We start from the raw sequence: 17524 nt of genomic DNA on the forward strand, positions 1-17524 counted from the left end.
CTCATATTCATGGTTTTTATCCTTCCCTAATGCTTCCTCAATGACGCCAAAAATGGGTAGCATACAAGCTTGGGATTTGTCATGAAATTTCAACCAAAACAACCCTTAAATCTAACTAAAATTAAGCTTAGACATATCTTAATGGATCCTTGCTTGAAGCCTGATGATTTTTCCTTGATTTGAAAGGTTTTAGGTGCTGTTTAAGGGTAAGATTTTGGTTGGACAGAATTTCCCCTCTTTTGTCTAATTTTGGTCAAATTATGTGCAATTAGGGGGTATTTATAGAGCTCAAGATCTGACTCCAGGCCTAAAAAATGACACCATTTTCTGCCACTTAGGGGGCTGTGTATCCCTTGTCATATGCCTCAAATTTCAACTTATACCAAGTGTCCATTCTTCTTGATTTTTCTTTTGAATTTTGGACTTACATTGGGCTTAAATCTCCTCACATAATGGGCCATGGCTTCACAAAATTTATGGGCTTTCATAGCCCAATATGAAACCCAAGACTGATTAGAGAGGAAGAGGAAAGGTGGCCCAATCAAAAATATCAATTTCTAACCAAAACTCACTATTTTGGTTATTATTTTTAAAAATAGTTTTGGACCTCCAAAAATTATTTCTTGAATTATTGAGGCCTCTATATATTTAAATAGTTTTGGAAATAATTTTACAAATTCAAATAAATCCTTAATTAATTTTCTCATTTTTTTTTTGAAATTATTGAGGCCTCTATATATTTAAAATAATTATTTCCACTTAATTTTCACTATTTTTCAAGAAAAACTTCTGTTTTCAGGAAATTTTGTAATAAGTTGTTTTCTTGCCATTTTCACTTGCAGAGCCTCAATTAAGGTTCTAAAACCTCTGATTCATCCTTTTTCCAATTTTTGGAAATTTTCTAGAATTTTTATTAAATTTGTCCATTTTGTCATTTTTGGACTAATAATTTCAAAAATATCAGTCCGGACCTTATTTAGGTTTTATGTTATGCCTGGTTTCATTAGCCATTTTACTTTTCCTATTGGCCCTTAACTTAATTTTTCATATCCATTATTAAAATTAAATTTTGCGGGATGTGACAAAGATCATATAGTGAGGTTTATAATTAGGAGCATAGATAGCTAAGAGAGACTCAAGAATAGAAACTGCTTGTTTATTGGTAGAACTAGAGGATCTAGTGTTGTTATGTTTGTCTTTAGTGCTCCTCGTGTAATTCCCAACGTTCATTGCTCTAATTAGTTCGAGATTTTGATTGAACAAAAATATTCTTTACATTTATATCCAATTATTAGGTGAAAATGCAGAAAACATGAAGATCAATTAATGTTGTTATTTTGTATATATATCACTTGTTAATCATGATAATGCAGCGTTACTTTTTCTGAAATTTACATAAAAAATGTTGTAATTTTCAATTTCATAGTTATTATTTGGCATTCAAGATTTGTTATTGATAACTAAATTGTGAAAATAATATCATTTTATATATAAAAAAAGTTAATGGTAGTAGATTTGCAAGACTTGTTATTTCCTAATGACAACTTGTTATTAGTAACTAAATTGTAAAAATAATGTAATTTTGCACACTAAAAATAGTGAATAGTTTTGTATTTTCAATACTTGTAATTTCTCAATCAACTTGTTATTTTCAATACTTGTAATTTCTCAATCGACTTATTATATTTTCTATTTCAAACTTATAATTTTCTATTTTAGACTTATAATTTTTCATTTTAAGCTTATAATTTCCTATCTGAAACTTGTTATTTCATATTTCAGACTTATAATTCTCTATTCTAGACTTATAATTTTCTATTTTAGATTTATAATTCTCTATTCTAAACTTGTAATTCTCTATTCTAGACTTGTAATTCTCTATTCTAGACTTTTAATTTTCTATTTTAGATTTATAATTCTCTATTTCATACTTGTTATTTTTTATTATAAACTTGTAATTTTCTATTTCAAACTTCTAAATTTCTTTTTCAAACTTACTATTTTCTATTACAGATTTATAAGTCTTTATTTCAAACTTGTTATTTCCTATGATAAACTTATAATTCCTAATTATTTGAGATTTATAATTTTTTATTACAGATTCATGACTGTGATTTGTATATTTGTAATTTTTTATTGTAGATTTATAATTTTTTATTTGAGACTTTATATGAATGGGTAGTAAAATAAATAAAATAAAAAAGTAACAAAATCGCAACAAGCTTCAGGTGCGAGCCTTGCGACTTGGCAGAGAAATTTCCCTTGATTTACTCCTGCAGATCTCTCAACAACTTCAACGGGCATTGGCTTCAAAATGACCAAGTCAAATCAATATAATTCCACGTGGCACCCACGGTCAAAAGGCTATGCGCATGAAAGGACATGTGGCAATCTTAATTATCCCTTGTGGTTTAGTGATCATCTCATATCATATCAAATAGGAATAATAAATCTGAAATAGATAATTATAAATCTAAAATAAAAAATTATAAATTTGTAATAAAAAACTAAAAGTCTGTAATAAAAAATTATAAGTGGATAATAAAATATTACATGTCTAGAATAGGAAATTATTATAAAGTTGCAATCAACGAACAAAAAACCGGATCGGGCACTAAACCCATCAAGATAGTGGGTTAAGGGTAAGTAGGTCAAGTTGGGGTTGAATTGGGGTCACCGGTGACTATTTAAAAAATAATAATTTAAATAAAATTTGAAAAATATTCATTTTTTATTGTAAAACATATTTTAATAAAAAAAATTTAAAAATAGGAAAAATGGCAAATAAAGACCCCGAATATGTAAAATTATGATTTGGGACCCTCAATTTGGAAAATGACAAATAAAGACTCGGTTCCATATTGCAAATATAAAATCTTAGTGAAATGTCTGAAATGCCCCTTAACTAAGTTGTGATTTGGTTTTCTGAAATTGCCACTCGTTAAAGTGAACTTGTCATTTCGCATAGTCAACTTGTCATTTAGCATACCCTCAGTCAAGTTGTGATTTGGTTTATTAAAATTGGCATTCGTTAAAGTGAATTTGTCACTTGGCTGAGGAGCATTTCAGACATTTCACTAAGATTTTATATTTGCAATATGAGACCAGCTCATTATTTGCCATTTTCCATACTGAGGGTCTCAAATTGTAATTTCATATATTGAGAGTCTTTATTTACCATTTTTTCTTAAAAATATCTTATTAAATAAACATATGTTTGCATAGGAAACGGATGACTAAGTTTTTGGAAAACGAAAAATGAAAAAAAAAAAAAGAGAACTAATACTGCCTGCAACACGTCAACTGTCATTAGTGCCTTTTCCATCTTTTTATTTTCGTTTTGAACACTGGGATTGTGGCCTTATCGGAGCTCCTTCCTCTCACTATTTTCCGATCTTCATCTCACATAACAAAGCTCAAGTGCTCACCTCCTGAAGCATATTTCCTTCCCTTTTCTATGTTTTCTACTTTTTAAAAGAAGTTTTTCCCTTCATTTTTCATCATGATTTTTTAGAAGTTTTTTCTTATAGTAAGTTATTTTTTTTATCTCTTCCTCTATTTTCCTTCTCTTCTTTCTCTCCCTCTTTCTCTGTTTTTCAAATAAACTTTCTTCTTATTTTTGATGACTTTTGCATGTTCTGAGTAAGTGAAAAATATTGAACCGGATAATCCACTCAGACCAACGGTTTTCACGAGTTATTTCCGGCTTACATCGGGTAAGTCTAATCCTTACCGGTTTAATTTTTTTCCGATTCAGGTAATGAAATGAACCTAAAAACTAGCCAGTTGGCTGGTTTTTGACCTGAACAGGCCGGTCCGGTTTTTTATTCATTAGCTGCAATAGAAAATTACAAGGTTGTAATAAGAAATAACGAATATATAGATATGTATATGAGAATCACAGCAAATGATTGTAGCCTATCATGACACCATGGAACTTGATTATACACCATTAGAAACCCTGTCAAAGGTTTGTAACTTTGCTTATCAAACTTATCATTTGGCTTATCACTCTTGTTATTGGCTTACCACTTTTATCACTTGATAGTAAAATATGAAAGACTAAAATATACTTTTAATCCTTTAACTTTATATAATGTTTTATTTTGGTCTATTAACTTTAAAAAGTAAATTTTTAATCCTCTATCCCTAAAATTGTTAACAAAAAATGATGATATTGAGCTCTTAAATGTTAATAAAAAATTATTAAATGCTAAAATATTTAGTTTAATATTCAAAACAATCATGATTGTTATAAAAAATCATAATTTAGAATGAACAATTTTAGGGTTAAAGGACTAAAAGTATATTTTTTAAAGTGAAGGGATCAAAGTGAAATCTTACATAAAGTTAAAGGATCAAAAGTATAATTTAGCCAATATAAAAATAATGTCAACTTTTCACATGAAACTTAATTTCATGAAAAAGCTAATCATATAATTGTTATTTTATTTATCGCTTTTATAATTTGGTAATAAAACGTGGAAATAACAATTTGTAATGGAATGGAGTTAACAAACTTTTACAATGGAATAGAGTTTTGTACGTAAACGGATAACCATATCATATTATATACTCTTGAGTAAAGCTAAGCACATTAAGGTCATTAAAAAAGAAAAAGAAAAAGCAATCAATAATATATAATTGTTTAGATGAAGTGGACGTTTAATGAATGGCAATAATAATGATCGTTACCTAAATATTAATGCGCTTTGTAAGATAAATAAATCTACCTGCCTTTCAGGAAAAAAAATAAAGCCTCCTGTAGAATCACCAATACAGAATTAAAAAGATTATATTTATAAAAGAACAGTCAAATACATCCCATTTATTCAATGATTATATTCATAAAAGAAACAGGAAAACATGCCAACCGTATGAGTAATGTCCCACTGTCTTTGTTTTTAGAGATTTTTATTTTCACTTTTGATGTACATTTTCGTTTTCACCTCCATTATTTTCATATTTGTTTCAAAGTTGTACATTTTGATTTTGATTTTTTTTTTGGTTGGATTTGTGTTTTGGAAGGTAGGGGTGGAAACAGGCCAGGTGGCTTGTGAGGGGCCTACAGCCTGGCCTATTTTCCAAAAGAGACAAGCTCAGGCCTGTTTGAAAACCTGTTTAAGTTAACAGGCCAGGCTTAGACTCTATCAAAAGCCTGTTAAGCCTGTTAGACCGGCCTGGACCTGTTAGAAATTTATAATTATAATATATAAAAAATTTAGTTAATGGTATTGTTAATGTGTTCTTTTAATTTATTTTTTAATTTTAATATATAGTTAATAGCTTAGTCCTTCCTTAAATTTTGAAGTTTAGTTGACAAGTGAAGATAAAAATATAATTTCAAATAAAAATATCAATAAATAATATGATCTTTAAATCTTAAAAATATAAATAAAATAGGAAAGAAAAATTCTGTTCCAAGAAAATGATAGATTAATTAACTTAAGTATTATGTTAATTAAATTATGATACCCTCTTTATTCATTGTAAAATCAATAGTTTTTTCTTTTTATTTATTTGTCTTATTTTTTTTTTGGTACTTAAACATAGTCTTGTCCCAAATTTTAGCATACAATTAGAACTAGTTTTCAATAATATCCTTGTAAATTGTAGTTAAGATTTAAAACATTACTTATGATACTAAAATTTAAATAAAAGACAAGACTAAAAAATTAATTATTATGTACGCTTTTTTTTAATTTTATCTTTTTTCTAAAAAATTTAATGTAATTTGAATTTTTTAAAAATACAGGCTTTTTAACAGGTTTCAGGTCAGGTCAGGCCTTTATACAGGCTAAGCTCAGGCTGAAGGATAAGCCTGTAAAGACTATAAAATAGGCCTGGCCTATTAAGAATAAGGCCTGTACCTATTTCCACTCTTATTGGAAGGGCATGGCATATACAATGTCAGTGGTATGAGAGGACAGACCTTTTGGCGCACTTTCACGGGCAGGAAGGTCAAGGAAGAGGGGAAATGGAAATTTACTTTGGATATTTTTGTCTTTTCCACGGTATGTTGTGAATTGGAGAACCTATTTCACAATTTCATATTTCTATTTTTTATAATTAGAAACCCGAACGAACACCGCTCACCGGTAAAACGTAGGTTTTTGGCTATATACCTGAGAGCGGTTAGCCCGTGTCAACTGTGAACTTCTCGACTGAAAGCCATGGCGTCGGAGAGTAAGCAGAGCTTTAACCTTGATGCTGCCACCAAGGGAAACAAGAGAAAGCGTTATCTTCCTCACAATGTCTCCGTTCTCTTCCTTTTATGTTTGGCTTCTATTGATTTCCCTTGCCCTTTGTATGGTACCTGGCATACTTTCGCCTGATTATGTGTAAATTTGAACCTGTTGTTGCTGTTTCAGAAACCGGTGAAGAAGAAGGGCACATATCCATTACGCCCAGGCGTACAAGGAATTTTCATCACTTGTGATGGGGGAAGGGAACATCAAGCCTCACGAGAAGCTCTCAATATCATTGAATCGGTACTATTGTCCTTTCCTATTACGGATCATTATTTGTTGGTGTTTATCATTATCGCAACTCCTCTTTACTTGCTAATTCAGTTACTGGATTAGTGAGTTATATTATCAAGCCCCAACTTGCTCAGCTGCATGTAGTTTCATTTAAACGGATGTATTCTGCTCTCATATTTCTCAGTGAGCTCACAAGGCTTATCACAAATCATTATTGCTGGGCAAAGGGTGAAAATCTAACATTAGAATTGAAGGTGTGGTGTTTGAGAAAATCACAAGCGGATGGGTAATTTGCCTCCATGTTTTACTACCTTTCTTCTAGTACTTTACATTGTAACATATCTTCACACGAGCTAAGTGCTATAATTGACGGTATTTGGTTATTGTTTTATCACAAGCCATCTGTCTTTGCAAAATAATTTTTTGCTTCTTATCCTGAGCTAGATAATCCCTTTTTCCGGATATGAAGTTATTATTGTAGACTTTTATAAAGCCAGGTTTGATTTGGTTATCATTTTTGGATTTAGTAAGTTGGTATATATTGGATAAGAATACGTGCTTAGAGACAATGCCAGTCTGGTGCTCAACAGGTTCCATTAAACTAGTTTGAATGCCTTTGTTCAATGTAGCTCTTTAATTATATGAAAAATGTTTGCTCTGTCATAGCAACAACGATGATATACATGACAAGGGAGTGATGAGAGCAGTGCAGTGGATGTGTCCTGCTAATCTGCAGGTTTTCTTAGCCATTAAATTCACTGGTTTTGGCTCAAAAAGAGAGTATAAAGTTCTTCTGCAGTGTGCTTTCGTGGTCTTTTTTGAGTGAACTAGTTTCTTGGCCTCTTCATTGGTTTCAGCTGTGGGTTGACGAAATGATTGTAAAGTTCTTCTGAGCTAATGGGTTTGTAATATTTTAAGTCTTTGGTTCGGGAGGCCATTGGTTTCTGCACTACTCTTCACTTCTCTTTATGACACTAGTGTCTCTACTTAGGTTGAAGAATAATTTTTGTGCTAGTCTCTGCTTTCTGTTCTGAATTGTAGAAAATAGTTTTAAAAACTTTGAAAAGAACTATGAGATAAAAAACAAGGGGAAGAAATTTTTGTTTTTAAAAATAGAAAAGTGCTTTTGAAAACCGGAACCCAGAGGCTTCTTTTTTCCTTTGAGTTTCTGTCCTTTACTCGCTACAACGAGTTTGTTTTGCAATCATGCTATATTTGTTCTGTGAGTAATAGAGTTATTCCAATCTGCAATTAATGCCAATGGTTCTCTGAGATTTGTTATGTATACATAGTCTTGAATCTATGGGTGGAATATTAAAATCTGAACATTTTCTCAACTTTCTAATTTTTTTCTTATATCCATTTTCTGTTCTAGTGATATGATCCTACGTCATATGCCTTGTAGTTTTATGAAGAGCTAGTTCATGGAGAAGATTCAAATGTTAAACAGCTACCCAGTAAGCCTTTGAATACCAAAATTACATTCTCAGATTCTGACTCTTCTGGTAGTGGTGATGATGGTGATGGTGATGGTGATGGTGATGAGGCAAAGGCGGAGGTACAAGAGGAAGAGGAAAAGGGTGGAAATAAGAATAATTCTGATATTCCTAATCATCAGAATGAAACAGTTGAAGAATCAGATTCTCATAAAATTGATGATGGGCTTGCTCAGGAAGAGGAAAAATTTGATGAACCACAAGCAAAGAAACAATGCTGCAAAATTGATGGGCAAGCATGTGATTCTGATGGTAAAGGGCAAGAGAAGTCCATTGACAGATTGATTGAAGCTGAACTCGAAGTACTAGGAGACAAGACTAAGGTTGGTTGATAAGACTTTCTAACACTACCTTCCTTTGATGCTACTGGAAAAATGAATTCTCTCACAGTTTCTCTGTTGCTTTTTAATTTTATCTGTTCATATAGCTATTCTTATAGTTCCCGATACATATAGCACATTCTACCACACACTTATGTCCATTTAGATAATGCTTAGATGATTAGCGTCACAAGAAGGTATTAGCTCCTGATTCTTTTATTCTCTAAATGAGTTTCCAGAAATGATGAAATACGTAATTTTTTGGTCGCCTCCTTTTTCAGGGTTTTGTCCCATACAGAATTTTGAGAGGGAAAAGATTGCCTGACATTGGTGTTACGTGTCTGTCCAATGATATTGTATGTGTCTAAGAAAAAAACATGTGATTTTTTGCCCATCACATTTCAGCTGTGTTTTGGAATCTTGATAGCTTATCATGCTAGTGTCATGGTTCATTTTGTTTCTGCTTTTGTTTTGCTTAATTAAATGAACTAGTCACCTAAACTTGAGGTGTTGTTTGTTTAGCTGGGGTCATCCTGCATGATAGGGAATGCCATTCTCTATAGCAATCTAAATTACTGTATTGGCTACTACTGACACTTTGTAATGCTATATGGCAATCTCTGTGTGCGCGTGCTTGTGTTTCTTTTTGGTTAGTTTCTTTACTTCTGCTCTTCCATTTGTGTATTTGTAAGTGCAAGTTGCTGGTTCTGTTTTTTGCAGAGGTGCTTTTTCAAGCTTGACTCAGGTTGTAATGGAGTTGTATTTGTTCAAATGCGAAAGAAAGATGGAGGCCTAGGTCCCAAAGACATAGTACAGCACATGGTGACATCTGCAGCATCGACAAGAAAACACATGTCTAGGTGTGTCTCTGTGTGTGTGTTTTGAACCTTCTTATCTATTCCTCTCCCTCCCTCAGTTATATCATAGAAAGCACATGCACAAAAAAAGCATTAACATGTTGTTTTCTGTTATACACATACTTTTAGGTTCATCCTGAGAATTTTGCCAATTGAACTAGCTTGCTATGCTTCAGAAGAGGAAATTTCAAAAGCAATCAAGCCCCTTCTAGAACGTTATTTTCCTTTGGAAACTCAAACTCCACAAAAGGTAATAATGTGTTCATTTGGTCAAAAAAGGAAAAATAATGTGAGTATTTCTTATTTTGTACTTGCATTTTCTTATCTACATGCATTAATAAATATTATAATTCTGCCATTAATATAGTATTCAAAGCGTGAATTTCTTGAGAGCTTCTCCACCTCTCAACTTCTCTCTTTCTTCCCTTTTGAATTTGTCTTTCTTGAACATGCCACTGGATAACCATCTATGCACTGCGTGAAAGAATTCATTTCACTTAACATTACGAACTTCTTGATGCCAGAAGCACCAGCTTAAAAGGATGCTTAGTTTAGGCATTATATGACCCATAGGTTGATAACTCATCCATTCTATGGGCTCAGCCTCTACCATGCACCCTCTCTCTATATATATCAAAGGCTCCAATTGTGTGAAATTGGATTCGTATTCTTGCAATTATCGTACTATAACGTAAGTGTTAATATTTATAGGAATAAGGAAATTAGATTCTACCAAAAAGAACATTGAATATGACACCTTTAGGATACACTTAATTTGTGGAAAATAAATTCTGGTTAAACAACTTCTCTATTCTCTGCTATTCAGTTTATGCTTGAGAATGGAACTATCCAGGAAAATCCAGATTAAGTCAACTCAAAATGGGGGAGACTTAGGTAAGAAAAACACAAATGGTTAACATGGAAGAAGTCATTTTATGGTGTTTATGTTCATTATATTTGGTCCTTTTTCACTTATATTACGATAACTTAGTAATACTCTGAGAACCGAATGATCATGTTGTATTTTCTGTATATAGTGCCTCAGGAATTATGACAAATATTTCTTGATAATGGGTTGAAAAGTTTAAATTTTGTAGGATTGGACTTTATGCTTATCCTTGTAGGATAAGTTTTTAGTGAGAATGGTGAGGCTTTTGTTGCTTATATATTTCTTGTAACCTTCAACCCTGTATCAATTTATCAGCTTTTGTGACTGTTAGAAAGTCCTTGATTCTCTCCATTAATTACCCATGATATTAGTTAGGGAATAAAGCTTTGATTTTGTGCTGCAATATCTCTAATTAATTTCTGATTGATTGTAACCGGATTGATTTCACCCATCCAGACTCTATGAATTGTAACTCTATCATATGAAATAATATGAGTGTGTGAATTATTCATATAAGTGAGACATGGTATCAGAGCATTGGGTTCGATCCGAACCCAGAAATTCTTCCTGAACCACTGCCGTAAAACACAGAGAGTGAGTGAGGAGAGAGAGAGAGTGAGGCATCCTCAGATCTGAAGCCAAGAGCAGACCGTGGACGACACTACCCCTCCAATCCTCATCGGTGTCCTTAGATTGGCGCATCCCCAGAAGCCGACGTCCAACGGAGTTGCGCGTGAAGCCCACATGCCGTCACAACCTCCGTGCGTGAAGCCCACGCGTCGTCACTGCCTCTGCGTGTGAAGTCCACGCACGGTCCCCATAACTCAACAGTACCTCTGTAAGATCCAGAAGATGAACCCACAGAATTTCCACCCCTTTTTTGGGTATGTTCGCAATATTCCTATGGCCCTTATACCCGACACATCTTCAAATGCTCAAGGCACTCCTTCTTCACCAATGGTCGCCTCTAAAACCTTTGATCTAGGGTTAGACTTGACAATAGCCACTGAACATCATGCTATGAGGGTAGCTCACAAACTTAATGGCAGCAATTATCTCCAATGTTCTCAAAATGTATTAATGTATCTACATGGGAAGTGTAAGGAGAAGTACATCAATGGAGAAGCAAAACAACCTGCACATAATGATCCTAATTTTGACACCTGGTTTGCTGAAAATAACTAGGTGATGTCTTGGTTTTGCAACTCAAATGACTCTCGAAATCAGTGAAGGATATCTTCTTGCAAGCACAGCTAAGGAAATCTGAGATGCTGCTAAGCGGACTTACTCTATATTGGACAACACTGCCACCTTATTGGATTTAAGGAGGCAGCTCAAAGATTTGAAGCAAGGAAACTTGACTATAACACAATATTACAGCACTCTGACAAAGATATGTCGGCAATTGGATCTGTTTGAAGTACATCATGTGAAGGATATGGATGATGCTAATTACTACAAACAACTAGTGGAAAGAGGACGAACATATGACTTTCTATTAGGCCTGAATGATGTTTTTGAAGAAGTGAGAGTGTAGAATTATGGGTCTAAAGCCGCTTCCATCCTTATTTGAAGTCTTCAGTATGGTTAAATTCGAAGAAAGCCGGAGACATCTCACCCAAGGTAACTAAACTCCAATAGATGGCTCAGTAATGGTCACGAGGGGTTTCTAGACATCAGAGGCCTCTGAGAAGAAAGGGAACAAGTGGTGCAATTACTGTAACAAGAGAGGCCACACCGGAGATGAATGCTGAAAACTACCTGGAAAACCAATCCAAGGAAAACAGAAACAACAGTAGGATGGAAAGAGCCATCACATCTCCTCCGAGGAAAAAGGTGATGATGGAGACCAGTTGACCAGAGAAGAGCATCAAATGCTTCGTAAGATACTTGAAAAACAAAACAAATCGAAATCTGTCCCCAATGTGAACTTTATTTAGTCAGGTAATTCCATTATAGCCCTTAATGCATTGGTAACTAGTGATGAGACTTGGATTGTTGACTCCAGTGCTACAGACCACATGACTGGTAACAAGTCCCTTTTCAAAAGCATCAAATATTGCCATGAGAACCTTAGGGTAAAAGTAGCAACTGGATTATATACTAAAGTTGGTGTTGGCATTGTGGCCCTATCTGATGATCTGGAAATCTATAATGTTTTGTTTGTCCCTGCTCTTACTTGCAACCTTATATCTCTGAGCAAATTGACTAAAGGACAAGTATGTTGGGATCTTTGATGATGTTAAATGTGCTTTTCAGGATTCGACCTCGAGGAGGAAGATTTTGACTGCTAAAGAATAGGATGAAATATACTGCTTTGAAGAAAAGGATATAAAGACTGAAGGAGCAAGGAAAGCTATGGTTAGTTCCAATTCTCAGAATAAAAATGTAATACTGTGGCATCAAAGATTAGGCTACCCCAGCTTTGATTATATGAAGCATGTGTTTTTAATTTTATTCAATAAAAATTCTTCTCCTTTCCAATGTGAAACGTGTTAAATTGTCAAACAAACTTGCGCTTCTTATCCCAAACATACTGACAAACCCACTACCCCGTTTACAATGATCCATACCGACATTTGGGGACTAGCTAAAACCAACACCCAAACAGGCACAAAGTGGTTTATTACATTCATAGATGATCACACCCGGGTCACATAGGTTTACCTTATAAAAGAGTCACACGGGTTTACTTTATGAAAGAGAAATCCGAAGCCTTATAAGTTTTTAAAAACTTTTACTCTTTTGTGAGAACCCAATTTCAAACTACCATCAAAGTTCTGAGAAGTGACAATGTCAAAGAGTATGTGAGTGGAACTTTTAGGTAATTTCTTGAACAACAAGGAATCCATCACCAAACCTCATGTGTCTATACTCCTCAACAAAATGGAGTTGCTGAGAGAAAGAATAGGCATCTTTTGGAAGTAAGCTGAGCTATTATGATAGAAAGAAACGTTCCAAGTTTGTTTTTGGGAGATGTTGTGCTAACTGTAGCTTATCTTATCAATCGAATGGCCTTTAAAATTCTCAATTTTAGTACCCCCATTTATAACCTCCTTGAAACCTACCCTACCTCACCTATCATCAATACCATCCCTCAAAGGTTTGGGTGTGTTATCTTTGTCTATAAACATGATTGGGGCAAATTAGGTACTAGAGTAGAAAAATATATTTTCCTCGGGTATTCCTCTACCAAAAAGGGTTATAAGTGTTATTGTTTCACTATTAGAAAACTCCTAATCTCCAGAGACAGTCTTTTATGAGGATGATGTTTATTACCCCAAATCACCCATTCAGGGGGAGAACCATGGAGTAGAATGGCTAATTACATCTGAACCTACGACCAACTCACCTCTTAACCCTCTTGAACCCTCTATACCACAAGAAGAAATCCTTGAACCTGAACTGAAAACCCTCAGTCCTACACCTCCACTAGAACACCAAAGCCCCACAAACACTCCTCACCCAATGGAAACCAATGCTGAAATTGATGTAGGGGTGATAGAGCACTCAAGTCCTCAATCAGGTGAACAGGACAGTAATAGTAGGGTTCCTTCCATTCCAAGGCAGCAACATGATTCCAATCTGGGCTTGGATCCTGAAGAGCTAGGATGGCTTATCTTACTTAGAAAGGGGGTAAGATCGTGTACTCAGCATCCTATTCAACGATTTGTCTCTCATGGCAATTTATCTGCTAGAATGCAAACCTTTGTAGTGAATAGCTCACAGGTGAAGATTCCATAAACATTTCAACAGGCTATGAAAGATCCTAATTGGAAACGTGCCGCATACGAGGAGTTAGAAGCCTTGAAGGAAAATAACACGTGGGATATTACCACACTTCCTAAAGGCAAGAGGGCAGTAGGTTGTAGGTGGATCTTTACCCCTAAATTCAATCCTGATGGAAGCATCAACAAGTACAAAGAGAGATTAGTTGCAAAAGGGTACACCCAAACTTATGGGATTGATTATCAAGAAACATTTGTCCCTGTGGGAAGGTTCAACACCATCCATGTACTCCTGTCCCTAGTTGTTAATCTTGACTGGTCCCTAAATCAACTAGATGTGAAGAATGCTTTCCTAAATAGAGATTTAGAGGAGGAAGTATACATGGAGATCCTAGAGGGAGTAATAGCTCCACTCAACTTAGTTTGCAAATTGAAGAAATCATTATATGGCCTGAAACAGTCCCGACGAGCATGATTTGGCAGGTTTGCCAAAGCAATCAAAAGGTTTGGTTACATCCAAGGACAAACTTATTACACTCTTTTCGTCAAACACAATGATGAAAAGGTAACGATTCTAATTGTGTATGTGGATGATATAGTCATAACTGGCAATGATGAAGTTTCTATCTCTCAACTCAAGAAAGCCCTAGCTAGGGAATTCCAAGTGAAGGACCTAGGACAAATGAAGTACTTTCTCGGAATGAAGGTTGCTAGATCCAAAAAGGGTATAAGTGTGTCCCAACGAAAATACTCATTTGATTTACTCCACGAAACAGGAATACTTGAGGCTAAACCTAATGAGACGCCTATGGAAGAGTCATGGAATCTGGAAGTGAAACTAGACGGGGTATCCGGTTAACTCAAAAAGATACAGAAGAATTGTGGGTAAACTGATTTACTTGACCCGTACACGACCTGACATTGGCTATGCAGTTGGGGTGGTAAGTCAATTTATGCATCAACCTCAAGAAGAACATATGGAAGCAGTATACAGAATCCTGACCTACTTCAAACTCAATCTTGGAAGAGGAATATTTTTTAAAAAGGGGAATACAAGAAACATAGATGTCTACACTGATGCAGATCATGGGAGAGCTGTGGATAACAGGAGATCTGTCACAGGTTATTGCACTTATATTTGGAGAAACCTAGTCACTTGGCGAAGCAAGAAACAGACAGTGGTTTCAAGGAGCAGTGCTGAAGTTGAGCTAAGAGTTGTAGCCCTAGAGGTATGTGAAGGAATGTGGGTGATTAGACTCTTGAAGAATTGAGAATTCCCTATGAAGGTCCAGTGAACCTCTAGTGTGACAACCAAGCCAGTGTTGAAATGACCAAGAATCGGGTGTATCATGACCGAACGAAGCATGTTGACATTAGTCGGCACCTTATCAAAGAAAAGGTTGAAGATGGCAACATTAACTTAAACTATGTGCGCTCAATTGATCAGATAGCTAACGTCATGACCAAGCCATTAGCCAAAGTCAAGTTTGAAGGGCTTCGAAGCAAGCTGGGAATGGCTGACATCTACTCTCTAGCTTAAGGGGGAGTGTTAGAAAGCCCTTGATTCTCTCCATTCATTACCCATGATATTGGCTAGGGAATAAAGCTCTGATTTTGTGCTACAATATCTCTAATTAATTTCTGATTGATTGTAACTGGATTGATTTCACCCGTCTGGAGTCTATAAATTGTAACTCTATCATATGAAATAATATGAGTGTATGAATTATTCATACAAGTGAGACAACCTATCTATTTCATTTGCTGATCAGCAATTAATACTGATCTCATGCGTTCCCCAAATTGTTCCTTGCTTGAATATTCCCAAGAACAATCTAACCCAAAACACTATTTATGCTGGTATAGATCACAGCAGAACACCAAAAGTGATCTGAAAACTCCATTCTCCTGCCTGTAGATAGCCTTTGCCTTCACATGCCCTGCGTGGGTTCAAATCTAAATATTTTCTTTGATATGTCTTGAGTCTTTCACAATTTAAAGATCATGTCCTTTTATTTGTAAAGGAGAACAATGATGTTTATCTCAGGTTCATTGTAACCAACCAAGATGAGATTTGCATGTATATGACAAAAGGAATCTAACCTCTGGCATTGTGAAAATCTTATTTCACTGTCCTATTTTAAAGGTTGAGAAGATAATTGTCTACAAAGTGATGTAGATTTTGCCTAGTTATTTAATCTCTTCTGGTTTGTCTCTATTCTCAAAACTAAAAAAGGAGCAAATGATTTCTGAAGTCACGACTTTTTGTCATAAAACCAGTTATTTTGAATAAATCTGCTGTCCCAAGACTATTGATTGTCTCCATGTTGCTAGATTTTAACAACATTATGTGCAGTTTGCTGTACTGTATGAAGCCCGTGCAAATAGTGGCATTGACAGAATGAAGATTATTGACGCAGTTGCAAAATCAGTTCCTGGACCTCATAAAGTTGATCTTAAGAATCCTGATAAAACCATCGTAGTTGAAATTGTCAAGGTAAGAAAGCAACACTCGTGCTGGAATATATTTGAATTTATTGTTCATACTGAGGTAAAAAAAGTCAAGATATCACAATAGACTTTACATTGTGTTCTGTTACTGTTTTGGTGATACCCTTATAGTCATTTCGTGTCTTCATACATATGGATTCTTATGTTGTTTTTCCCTCAAGGAATAGTTTAGATTCAACTGTGGACTTTTGATTCAAAGAGTGTTGTTTTTAAATTTGTTTTCTTAGACATTGCCATATATAGCTAACACAGCCTTTACTTATTTATTTTCCAGACCATATGCTTGATCGGTGTCATCGAAAAATATAAGGAATTAGCCAAGTATAATATCAGGCAGTTAACATCGAGAAAAGGCTGAATGGCATGCAAAATGGCACCAAACTTGTTTAGTCACTTCCTAGTTAACCAACTGGTGGTATAATTACTGTGCTTTTAATACAGTTTCTTGTGATTGTTAAAGCTGTCATTTTAGGATTTTCTAGATTAAGGGTCCTTTTTATATCTGTGATGTTTGTGGAGCAGATTTTGCCCACCTAGGTAAACATTTTGAAATGCCATGGGAGTAACGTGTTAAAGAAAAAGCTCTACTCTATTCATCCTTTGTGTGTCTTAGCTGCCTCTGGGTGGGGCATAACATTTGGATTGTTTAGATTTTTTATTTTCACTACTTTAATACCTTTTTTGTTTCTAAAAGAAATGTTTTTTAATTGATGCAATGCAAGGAATAAATAATAACTTAAAAACCTCTCGAGGAAGAATACACTGAGTTTGAACAAAATTTTGAAGAGGAAATTTAAAATCCAAATTTAAATAAGAGTTCAATGCATGCGATGTGTTTTTTGGTATGAATAAAATGGACTTGTTTTCTCGGCCAAAAAAAAAAAAATGCATGCGATGCTTTTCTTTTTTAAAAAATAAAAATAGTACTTGAATTTATCAATTGTTTTCCAGCTCTCTGTTTGTCGGCGAAAAGGCTGGCATTTTTCATTAAATCAGTTGTTGCTTGAAACATTTTCATGCCGGTCTATTGCTAGTTTCAAGCATTCGTACTTATGAAAGCCGTACACTGTTGAACCAGGTTGTCACGAATCCTGGCAACTTTCATTTGAATGTGCTTTTCTTCTTCTTGTTTTTTCTTTTGTTTTTTGATAAATCATGTGAATGTCCTTTGAATATCATTGATCAGCAGGATGCTTCAGTGTTTGTCAAAAATGAAAAAAAGAAAAAGAGTGATCCATGGA

At 34.5% G+C, this 17524-nt stretch overlaps 1 protein-coding gene across 4 annotated transcripts; it reads left to right on the forward strand.

The window, feature by feature from the left end:
- The first annotated feature begins 6106 nt into the window (after positions 1-6106).
- LOC114751864 (THUMP domain-containing protein 1 homolog) lies at positions 6107-16879 on the forward strand. 4 transcript variants are annotated; one of them, XM_028940584.1, is made up of 7 exons: positions 6107-6254; positions 6372-6491; positions 7888-8301; positions 9019-9158; positions 9285-9405; positions 16129-16269; positions 16558-16879. In XM_028940584.1, exons 1-7 carry the CDS (start codon positions 6174-6176, stop codon positions 16639-16641), a joined length of 1101 nt encoding a protein of 366 aa, XP_028796417.1. In that variant the 5' UTR covers positions 6107-6173; the 3' UTR covers positions 16642-16879. The 4 variants fall into 4 exon arrangements, with proteins under 4 accessions (XP_028796417.1, XP_028796493.1, XP_028796636.1 ...); XM_028940660.1 differs by having other exon boundaries at positions 16193-16269; XM_028940803.1 differs by lacking the exon at positions 16558-16879 and having other exon boundaries at positions 16107-16263.
- The last annotated feature ends 645 nt before the right edge of the window (positions 16880-17524 follow it).

This window comes from Neltuma alba, unplaced genomic scaffold (genome assembly GCF_004799145.2).
Source record: "Neltuma alba isolate B1F8T4 unplaced genomic scaffold, ASM479914v2 tig00000162_pilon, whole genome shotgun sequence".
In the NCBI taxonomy this organism is placed as follows: domain Eukaryota; kingdom Viridiplantae; phylum Streptophyta; class Magnoliopsida; order Fabales; family Fabaceae; genus Neltuma; species Neltuma alba.